Consider the following 12,199-nt stretch of genomic DNA (forward strand, 5'->3'; position numbering starts at 1 on the left):
GACAAAAGGACATTCCAAATTTTAGAAATTATTCTAAATACATTGGTATCGAAAGCCAAAAAATGTTAATTTGTAATCCACTGGATTTTATAAGCCAGCAGTTTTGATATACCGCTAGTTCATACACAGTATGTCTTAGGTGCTCTAGCAGTGAAAAAGTAGCTGCTGAATATATAGTCTGTCCACCTACTGCTGACCAGCAACCTCACTCTCCATGTATTCTTCATTTAGTTTGAGGAAAGGTTAGACCCAGAAACAAAAAAGGAGAGACCCTGCATTTCTGGTTGGATAGCCCTGAAGTTGAAATTACTGGTTTACCCTAGTTATTCTGAGAGCTGCAGGAATAATTCTGCCACTTGGCTTCATGTTCAAGGTTCATATAGATGTGGCATTAATGCTAGTCACCACTGTTGTGCACAAAATTAAACAATCAATGGTCTCTAGCGAAGTGTGTCCAATCAGACAATTTCTAAACTTTAGTATTTGTGATTTCATTTACTAAGCACAATTTGCAATTTGTGGAAGCACATAGGGACCTTTGTGCTTAAGAACAGTTGAGCACTACTGTGCAGCTCACAGTTCCATTGTACACTGCAGACTGACATGTCTAGACATTTTTGCAGGGGACATACATACTGTTTTCTTTCGTGGCATGGAAAAAGTTGAAGGCTCTTGTGGAGGGTTTCCCTTCTTTGTCCAGAGGCGTTTTGCATTTATGAATTACAGTCTAGAACTCCTTTGGGTCTAAATCATAGATTGGACATTGACCTGCACATCTAGAACTTATTTTAGTGTAAGTGATATATTTCCTCCCTCTTATTTACACCATTGCTTTTTCATGTTGGATTTTTGCCTTTTGAGGATTTTTGTATTTCTGATTTTATTGGCGCTATGGTTTTATATTTTGATATTTCTGAATTACTTTTGTTGTTCCTTCTCCTTTGTATATTAAGCTTTTCTGGTCCACTTTATTCTAATACTCCCTACCTGGAGTTGGGGTGGTTGTATAAAAGGAGGTGGGAAATTTTCTAACTCACTGTGACTAAGGCCATGGGGGCTGAAACCCATCAACATAGATATTTCCCTTCTATTCTGCTATGTTACAATAAACACTAATTGGATTTAATTTGAGTGCAGTCCTTTAGGGGAGACCTCACAGCTGAAGTCCTCAAGAGATAAAATAGCTAGCTGGTGCTTCATCTTTCACCTACCGATATGCGAACAATCAGTTTTGGGTGGACAGACCTTTAAGAGTATTCCAAGACATTTCAACAGTTTTATAAGAAAAGGAACATTCACTGAAAGAGTGCTATCTAAAGGAAAAAGGAATTGCTCAACACTGTATATGTAAAACTAGGAGAGCGTGTTCCAGCTGGTACTGTTTAGCATCATGTATGTGGTAAATGAAATGCACTTTGATATCTAAGGAGTATATGACAAGGTCCAGAAAATCTTTAGTGATCTCTGTTTTCTGTATACAGAGCATGGTCCCAATAATACCATAAAGCATTTTTCATGGTGCAATGAGGTGTATCTATATAATGGTAATGAAATCAGGCTACAGTACAGGATGGGTATTAAACATAACAGGAATAGTGTACACCAAAACTTCATTGCAATGAAACGCTTCATTCTCTTCCTCAACCATATGTTTATTTTAGAAAAAGGTATACATGAGTAAACAGACATCAACAAGGGAATCTTGATGCATTTTGCAGATGAGTGCCTAATTATCATTCCTTATGATGAGAAAAGCATCAGCCCTAGTTCACACTGGATCGACTTTGAAATTGTGTGTCTTCAAGTTTCAAAGTCGGATGGCAGTGCGATTTGGGGTCCAACTTCATAGACATCTGAGCGACTTCATGCAAAGATGTCTACGAAAGTCACACCCCAGATCGGAAAAAGTAATGCATAAACAAAGTTGAATTTGCATTGATTAGAACAGTTCCATTGCCAATCATTGCATGCGACGTGTTGTGCAATCTGGTTAAATCACATGGCAAGTCACATCAGTGTGAACCAGGGCTCACGATCCTACTTGAAATTGGTTTACATGGGCATAGGTATATTTTTTACAATAAACCTAGAGTTCAGTAGGAGAACAAAGTGGTTTCATTGTGTTGGAGTTGCTGTACATGTCAGGACTAGGCAAGGTTTGAAAATTGCAGTTTCTTGGGTTCCAGGGTAGGTAACCTGGCTTCAGGGTAGCCAGCTACCTTGTGGCAGTAAAGTCTTTTGTGTTGTATGCAGTCTCCAGTTTGGCATTGGAAAAAATGCATACTCCTATTCTAATAAGTATGTTTGAATTCTGAATTAAATCATTTCCTTATTTGTATATAGACTGATAAACTTGTATTTGTCATCTAAGAGTGTTGTAGTAACAAAAATCATGCACTCTTTACCTCTAGTTGGTTTGGTCTTCACAATATAGAACATGATGATAAGAACAATTGCAATGGCCATGATAAATATCGTAGACATGGCGATAATCAAAGCTGTGGCCAAGTGTCCTTGTCCAGGAACGTCCACTAATAAAAGAGATCATATTACTATCACATAAAAATTATACATATTGTAAGAGAATTTATAATTTATTAAGGGCTCATGCACAGGGCCCATAGAAGGTTTAGAACATTATGACTGATGCTTGTCAGCACTACTTACAGTATGGTACCATTCTCTATGGTGACCAGATACTGTGAATACATATGCTGTGTGGACAGACACTAGAATACACCTTGTTTTGGTCCACTAAAGTGCTATTTATTGCTCTTCAGTGCTTTGAAAGAGCTTAGGGGAATCTGGTCATGAGCTCATCCCTATAACTAGAGCAAAAACATGTATTTATTGGATAGGGTAGAGAATGGTTAAAGCCCCTGTCAGTTTTTTTTTGTGTTCCATTGGGGGCATTTTCTCACACTTCTTGCCCCAGAAACACAACAGAAAATTAAAGGAAATCTCTCCAAAGTGGGGGGAATATTCCCTTGTAAACAGCTGTCACCAGAACAGGTGTTCCTATTGGAAGGTTATCCTTCACCTCCTGTTGCAGTGAGAACTGTAAATGTTTAGTTTCCCATCTCTTTCCATTTTAGTAACAATGGTCACCAGGACAAATAGAGAGAGTGTATCCTCCCAGCACAAACACAAACCGCAATAAAAACCTGATATGGGTTTCAACACCTCCCTACTGTATGAAAGACTAAAAAAGGCTTTGGCTTTGGATACACAATAAATTACTGACTCATAAGAAATACAGAGGTTATGCAACTGACTAAATGCAATTAAAGTACAACTAAAGTTTCCTGTATGGCAGTCTAAACAAGCACCAAATCCATTTACTATGTGATGTACAAGTAAACAGAAAACCTCCACTACCTTCCCTGACTGAACCAAATCCTCCTTCATTTGTGTTTCACATGATCTCCTTCCCAGACACTGCAGATCACAGTGGGAGGATTTCAGCAACTGAGCTGTCGTTTTCTTTTTTTACTTATTGCCATTACAAGGGGGCTAACAAGCCCCCTGTGGGAAAGCACATGCAGGTGACAGGTCATACGTATGGAGACATTGGGGGTCTATTAGAGCCTCAATGTCTCCCCTGCCATCCAATGCAACTATTCAAACACAGATTGTGTTTAAATAGCTGCATCCACAGCTAAACTAGCTGAGGAATGACAGTTCTGACCCCTGAAGTGATATAATACACTTTGCTTTTGCGGTCATTAGTTGAAGGAGGGATTGGGGAATAGATGTTCCCTGAGTTCCTGCTGCTTTCACAGTGGAAGCAGTTTCCTGCGGTCTCAAACTCCCCAGTGGAATGGGAAAGCCCAGGGAGCACCTTGGGTGCTGTCGGCAGGGAAACCCCTTTGAGAGCCCCAAAAAATTGATTGGGCGGGTGTAGAGCTGCCCAGATCACTTTTATCAGAAAGCCCTTTTCTAAAGTTGGTATTAAACTGACAGCTGCAGCAGCAAATGTGAGCCGTACTTATCCACTTGTCTACCACGATGTTTATAGACATACCTTGACAAATGGTTGAAATGGAATTAAAGCTGGCCATAGATGGATAAAATTTTGTTCCATTTGTGGCTATTCCTGTTTACAGAATTCAGCTTATGTCAAACGGGAAAACTTTGGTTTGGAAAACTTTTATGGATCAGTGGCTGCAGCCAGAATACAATGCCCTAGAGAGGAAGGGGGGATTCTTCCCCCACCTAGTTTGTATGGATGGAGGAATCCATTCATTTTTGTTTTTTGTTTGGCCAGCTGGCTGAACAAAAAGAAAACTAATCATCTATGGCCAGCTTAAGAGAAAACTGCAGGTGCAGTTATAATTAAGTTCTGCGGCACATTTTTTTTTTTAAATGGGAGCTGATAGTCATACATTAAGCAGTAAATGAATCTGCTTATTGTTTGTAAATGCAAATCTTTTTTCTTTATTTTTGGAATCATTGCTCTCTGTATGCAGTTTTTTTTGTGAATCTGTTAAAAGTTGCTTGGAGATCCTTCCAGTAACAGCATGTCATGTTGAATGCTACCAGCGCTAAGCAACTGCATCGCAATTAACAACAATTAGCTCAATTAACAACAGCATGTTGTGCACAATAAATACTAATATATATACAGTTGTGTTAAAAATAATAGCAGTCAGACATCTCTAACCTGATCAATCACTGTTTTTGGTAGAAATTATATTTCTACATGGCAAATAATTTACTAGCAGGTGTAGTAGAGTAATAGAAATCCAACAGACCCAACAGTCATGACATGCATGCTGCTGATTCTGTGTAATTGAATCAATAATTGAAAGGGGCATGTTCAAAATAATAGCAGTGTGGAGTTCTATTAGTGAGGTCATTCATTCTTTGAAAGAAACAGGTGGCAATTATTGCCCTTATTTAAGGAAGGAAGGCAGCAAATGTTGTACATGCTGGTTACAGTGCATATCTCTCTGAAATTCTGAGGAAGATGGGTCGTTCCAGACATTGTTCAGAAGAACAGCGTACCTTGATTAAAAAGTTGATTGGAGAGGGGAAAACATATAAAGAAGTGCAGAAAATGATAGGCTGCTCAGCTAAAATGATCGCAAATGCTTTAAAATGGCAACCAAAACCTGAAAGACGTGAAAGAAAGCGAAAAACTACCATTCGAATGGATAGAAGAATAGCCAAAATGGCAAGGACTCAGCCAACAATCAGCTCCAGGAAGATCAAAGAAGGTCTAAAGTTACCTGTGAGTACTGTTACAATTAGAAGACGCCTATGTGAAGCCAAGCTATCTGCAAGAAGCCCCCGCAAAGTCCCACTGTTGAGAAAAAGACATGCTGAAGAGGTTACAATTTGCCAAAGAGCACATTGAGTGGCCTAAAGAGAAATAGCACAACATTTTGTGGACTGATGAAAGTAAGATTGTTCTTTTTGGGTCTAGTGGCCGGAGACAGTTTGTCAGACGACCCCCAAACACTGAATTCAAGCCACAGTACACTGTGAAGACAGTGAAGCATGGTTGAGCAAACATCATGATATGCGGATGTTTCTCATACTACGGTGTTGGGCCTATTTATCGCATACCAGGGATCATGGATCAGTTTGAATACATCAGAATACTTGAAGAGGTCATGCTGCCTTATGCTGAAGAGGAAATGCCCTTGAAATGGGTGTTCCAAGAAGACAACGACCCCAAACACACCAGTAAACGTGCAACATCTTGGTTCCAGACCAACAAGATTGACGTTATGGAGTGGCCAGCCCAATCCCCGGATCTTAATCCAATAGAAAACTTGTGGGGTGACATCAAAAATGCAGTTTCTGAGGCAAAACCAAGAAATAGAGAAGAACTGTGGAATGTAGTCCATTCATCCTGGGCTGGAATACCTGTTCACAGGTGCCAGAAGTTGGTTGACTCCATGCAACACAGATGTACAGCAGTTCTCAGAAACAGTGCTTATACAACTAAATATTAAGTGATTCAAAGGAAAGCAAAATCTTCAAACATTTTTCAGTTTATAATTTTTAGAGGAACAACACAAATTTGATATATTTTTCTTCATGTGTTGATTTGGAATAGAATGTGTAGTGTTCCCAATGCATTTGTGTGTATGGAAATAAAAGCTATTAGAAGGATTTTGAGCTTTATTCACTTTTTTCAACACACTGCTATTATTTTGAACACAACTGTGTGTATATATATGTGTGTATATATATATATATATATATATATATATATATATATATATATATATATATATATATATATTGGCTATCTATATATATTGCCTATCTGATAGGCAACCTAGTGGCCAAATGAAGGAGCTCACATAGCAGTCTTACAATGCTGCTGATGCATTGTTTTTAGCAGATTAAAATAAAAAAAAAATCAATGCCATATTTGAGATAGACCAGTAGGTATATAACATAATTCTAAAAATATACACAACAAACACTGCACTAAGAAAACCAGCCAGCATCCACCTTACTCTATGTGGCAGAACCACAGCCTTGTCTGACAGGCGATGCTCCAGTGAAACAAAATAAAGGTCCATTCAAAGACTTAAAGGCAATGGAACTGGGTATTTTATTTTAAAAAAACAGCAGCATACAGAGTGATGTTCTCAACATGCTTTTATGCATTTTATACCAAAATACCTAAACATTAGACCTTTTAATTAAAGGGTTGGATCACCTATACCAAAAAAATTCCTCTGCAGCTAAGGTGTGTCTGTACATAAAATCTACCTCTGCAGTGTTGACTAAATAATGGTCTTGCTATAGGTGTAGGGCTGTAGGCCATGTATGTACCTCCAAAAGCTTGGCTGAAAAAGGGAAAAAGAATCCCTTGAGAAAGTACAACATTGGGGGTACAGTGTTGGCCAGAACCTCAGAGAAAAAGGACTTGGGGGACTTATTTCAGATAATTGCAAAAATGAGCAAACAGTGTGGCCACTAGATTCTAGGATGCATCACTAGAGGGGTCACTAGCAGGAGGAAAGAGGTTCTGATTCCCCTATATAGATCTATAATGAGACCTCATTTAGAATACTGTGTCTAGTTCTGGAGATCTCACTTACAAAAAGATATTGATAAGATAGAATGAGTCCAGAGATGGGTAACGAAAATGGTGAAAGGTCTGGGGGATAAAACATATCAAGAGCAAACTTACAGTCTGGAGGAAAGAATTTGTTTAAATACCTATAACAATGAATGATTAGGAAATAGGTACCATCTATTATGTAATTCTGTCTCTAATTTGCAGAATGCAGCATCAGAATGCAGGTCTCTCACCTTTGTGTGCATGTTGGAAGGGAGAGGTAGGGCTGGTTCCCACTGTTTTAGCTGAACCACCTGGAGGATAATGTGCTGTTCCAATGCCTGTCATGGAAAGAAACACTGATCAGTTAAGATGAACAGGAGGTTAAAAACATACCAACTTGATTCCTCCTTGATTTGAAGTGGATTGAAATAATTTTTCCACTCACTCCTTGACCACCTGGGGCAAATAGGTAATTAATATTTGGGCTTTAGATGTCGTCAATCCTATCTTCTAACTGCCCAGACCCACCCACAGTAAAGCAGTCTTTATATCATATGGCAACCCATCTCACTGCAGTCAGATCTTTTCTCATGCAGCATACGGAATATTGTTCAACATTTCCCAAACATAACTTATACATGTGAGATGTCCAAACCGTGAGCAAGTATTGGAGTTAAGAGATGAATTGCAGAGAAACACACAATGTAGGAATTGCCTTAGCATGGGTAAGACAAACTTCTGAATCTGAGGGCTTTCTATTTTCTGCATTCTGGGGTCTATATATACAAATTTCATCAAGAGGGTAAGTGGGAAAAGACTTTTTGTTATGATCCCAGTTTTACTTTTAATTAAATATGTTATTTGATTTAGGTAGCTAAACTAGTTACACCATTAATCAAAAATGTAACCAGCCTAAGCATTAAAAAACAAATGATTATTTAGAAGAGACTTGAAATTAAATTTTATTAGGAGAACAAGTAACAAATAAAGCTTCCAGGTCTAAAACGTAGACAAAGTATTTATGTTTATTTCACTGTGGAATCTATTTATCAATGTTTTCACTCAAGAGTCACACAATTATTTATATTAGGTTTAATTAAAAAGTGCAAATCTAAGGTGAAAGTTGTATGATTCTTGGGTGAAATAGACCCTTGGGTGAAATAGTTGTTAAATCGCTAAGCAGCCGGAGAAATTCACCGCTGCAGCCGTTCTGTTTTGTCGGTTGCGCTTGGGGGCAGTGTGGTGCACGATTCAGCGCATCACACAGCTCCCTTTTTGTTTTTTTGTTCTATACCGGCTGTATTGCAGTGTGAATGGGACACATAGGAAACAATTGTTTCCTTATGTCTTTGTGATGACAGACGTTTAACAATGCTGTAAAAAGTCTGTAATCACATATAGTGGGAATTGGCCCTTATGTGTAAACAATTAAAAAAAAAACAACAACTTGGAATTATGTTTAAAATCACATGTGCAGTCAAATTCACCTGCAATGATCATGCATGTGCAATATCTTGCAGAGCGATCAAGAAAACACAAATAATCAACCAACAACACAACAGTATAAATTCAGTTAAACCCTGACCTATTCAAGTCAGAAATTAATAGCCAACATTTCAAAAAATGTAATTAAACCATGGCACCACACAACCGCATGCAATCGGTGGTAAATACTGGTAATAAAAATTCTCAAGAACCGATTGTAAAATCATAGAAATGATAATACAGTCTCAGCTAGCAGCAGCATTTGTTTTTTTTTTTCCACTCTACGACTCAGTTTAGCAAAATTTTGGGCACTTGCTGTGAAAATGACAACACTGGTATGATCACATGTTCACACTACAGCAATCCAAAACACTATTCACAGGACATTAGGCTACATCTATTACGTTTTCTAAAACAAAGACCATTTTAGCATTTAACAAGAAACTATTTTTAACCACATCCTATATAACTGTTCAAAGCTTTTTTTTTTTTTCATTTTAGGAAATGCGATGGTTCCATGCTTAATTACTTTTTGCTTTTGAAGTCTATTATGCATTTTTTTTTTTGCACAGATTGGCATTTCATCTGTAGTGTATTTCATTAAATCTAGTTGTTTTTGCTAGTTGTTAAGTAGAAAATTAAAAAAATGTTTCCGCACGTACAATAAATCCCAGTGTCATAATGAAGATCAGACATGGGCGCAGAAACCTGGGGCTACATTTATATTTACTTCATTGAGAATTTCTGGTAACTTTGAATTTTTTTTTCTTTTACATTTTTGCAACAAGTGGTAGGTAAAGTCAGAAGGGGACTAATCTATCTGACCATGGTCCATGTACCTTTGCAGCAACACATCACCTATAATGAGCTAGTGCTTTCTGTTTTAATAAATAATTATTCACTATAAGGCCAGTTGCACACGAATGTAGGAATTTACCGATGTTTATACACAGTATCTTGTTGATCGAAAGAACCTGAGTACAATGTTCTGTAAAGTCCTTGCGTAAAGGTGCGTATGTGTATACAAGCATGAAATTCTTCTTTATTGCCAATGTTGCAATATACTCATGTAAACATGCAAATAGACGTGTAAACATGCGCACACACAAAAATTACTGCACTCAAAAATAAAATTCTCTAGTTTTGTTTTACGGCTCTGTACTAATGTACTCATTTACTGCACTCACTGTATTACTGTTTTTTACGAAGCTGTGTGCATTGTTTCATAGACAACAATGCATCTATAATCAGATCAGTAAAAAAAAAAATAGCATTTTTTTTATTGCCGGATACCTTAGGAAAAGAAAGGGGGAATAAATAGGGGCCCCCCTTTTGTTATGGGACTGTGGCAGGGAAATAAGGTTTCAAGTCCCCCCACTGTTATTTGTTCTAGAAGGTCAGAAGGGTTTTTAGTCCCCCCACTGGTGTGAGGAGGAGAAAATAAAGTTAAAAGTTTCAAGTTCCCCTATGATATACCAGTATAATGGGGAAGCTTCTAGAAAAAAGGAGTTTTAAGCCCCCCACTACACCTGCAAAGTTTTAAGCCCCCCCAGGTATATTATATAATGGGGAAGATTCTAGAATTGGGAGTTTTTAGCTCCCCCCACTACACCTGGACATTCCTGGAAGGAAGAAGTGACCAATAGGGAGAAGAAATGGAGAGGGCTATGAAAAGGGGGTACATTAACGGAAATTTAGGAAACCTGGCAGGCATCTCTGTGGTGCTCCCTCCCACTCACCCCTCTTTGTCGCGGCCAATTATTATTGGTAAGTATCATATTTGTAAATTGAAAAGAGTTGTATGGTTAATGAGTATGGTTAATAAGTGTTAATAAGTACAGCTTGAGTCATAGTGACTAAGTTGGGGTTTTTGAGTACGATTAACTGAAGTAAAAATGTTTTACAATTATTAGTAAGCTAATAAAGTGTTATAAAGAATGATATTTAAACCAATAATAAAACGGCTGCGGCCAAGTTAGCAACAAAACAATAAGAGTTGTGGTCTTTATTGTATAGATTAAAGAATATTGCCTACAGTCCCATATAGTGATCTCTTACTGCAGTGGAGAATGGGTATTGCTGGATCAGCTCCACTCACACCTGGACCATTCCAGAGTGCATCAATATTTTTCAATGTACTACACTTCATTCTTCTATTCTGTGACATCATCAGAAGCTCCGGAACTGAATTGATTAGTTTGTGATGAGTGTGTGAGTTCCCGTACACGCCCTAAAACCCGCTACAGCTATTTTATTCACACAATTCATAACATACTGGACCTGTCTATAAACCTTATGGGCAGGAAGCGGTTAATTTCACTGTAATTTCTTGCTTGCTTTGTTTCCCTAAACAGTAATAATTTCTATTCAAGTATCTGGGTGTTAAAAGTATATTTTGGAAAACTACCAACATATACACAGCTCCTACTACTGAGCTTCTAAGAAATATGTAATTATGCTTTGCTATTCACATAAAGGACATCAGGAAAACACTGAGCACATAGACGCTACACAAAGCACACCTATAAGAGAAAACATCAAAGTGTTTAACCTGTCAAAACAAAATCTTATATGGCTGTTTTTATCGTTTTTTTTTGCTGAATGATGCAACATTTACAATATATCAGACTATACATGCTAGAGCTTTGGTTTCCAATTTTCGACTCTCGTGAGAAAATTCCCTACCTGCTGCTAAACATTTGTACTTCAGTCCCCCACCACCCCAATGCCCCGTGGGAGCACTCTTAGCTCCTGTCCATGCAGGAGTATGTGACCTCCCCCCAATATGCAGAACTCAGGCCAATCACCAGACCCAAACACTGTCACCTGATGAGGAAGTGGAAAATGTTAACCATGCTTAAGCTCCACCACCTCTAATCCTGAGATTACATAGAATTAGGACTCTGGATGCATCTGTCCTTACTTATGCTATTCTCTTGCTTTCTTTCCTAGATTTTCATTTTCCTCTGTTCTTACTTTTCTTTCTTATCTGACTTGATGATTTTACCTGCAAATTGTGAAATGTTTTACTATGTGAATGCCTCCTAATGTTTTGATTACTACTGAGTTTGCTCTCAAACTAATTAGTAAGCGGTGTAGTACATGATATGATAATATACTATGCTTTCTTGTAGCTCATTCTTGTTCATATGTTCTGCTTTTTCTTTCTGAATAAAAGCCAATTGTTAAAAAAAAAAAAAAGAAAAAAAGAATTAGGACTTCTAGCTCCAATAAAATAATGGGGTGGCGAAGTAGAAAAGCTATCAATCAGTCCTGAATTGAAAAAGTATTTGAGTCTCTTAAAAGAAAATGTGTCCCTCTTGTGTTTATAACATCTGATCGCATTGTGTCTTGGGGTGTGGGCAGCAATTATAAAAATATTATCAACAAAATATCTATAACATGGTAATAATTAAAAGAAATATATAAATGGTTTCAATACATTAGGACTCACTGCCTGGAAAAATTATGCAGTGAGGATGACTCAAAAAGTACTGAAATCAGCAAGACAGTCAGACAACCTAAATTTTCTGAAAAAGAAGTAATCAATGGTAGGCTACATATGTGTCTCAGTGCTGGTTTCCTTTAAATAGCAGCTACTGTCTGTTGTCAATATTCAGTTATAATTATATTTATAATATATAATTATAGTTATTATAATTTATTAACAACAACACCATCCTA

The 12,199-nt window shown here is 37.6% G+C and overlaps 1 protein-coding gene across 5 annotated transcripts in view; it reads right to left on the minus strand.

Moving 5' to 3' along the window:
* EDAR (ectodysplasin A receptor) overlaps positions 1-12,199 on the minus strand; it is a 176,053-nt gene that overhangs the window by 19,312 nt on the left and 144,542 nt on the right. For all 5 annotated transcript variants that reach the window (XM_089693332.1, XM_089693334.1, XM_089693331.1 and 2 more), the window contains exons 6-7: positions 7,282-7,368; positions 2,406-2,531 (exon numbers count right to left, since the gene is read on the minus strand). In XM_089693332.1, coding sequence (XP_089549458.1) covers positions 2,406-2,531; positions 7,282-7,368 — 213 coding nt within the window. The remainder of the gene's footprint in view (positions 1-2,405; positions 2,532-7,281; positions 7,369-12,199) is intronic.

This window comes from Staurois parvus, unplaced genomic scaffold (genome assembly GCF_062004578.1).
Source record: "Staurois parvus isolate SC_StPar_1 unplaced genomic scaffold, SC_StPar_1.0 ptg000625l, whole genome shotgun sequence".
NCBI classification, from domain to species: domain Eukaryota; kingdom Metazoa; phylum Chordata; class Amphibia; order Anura; family Ranidae; genus Staurois; species Staurois parvus.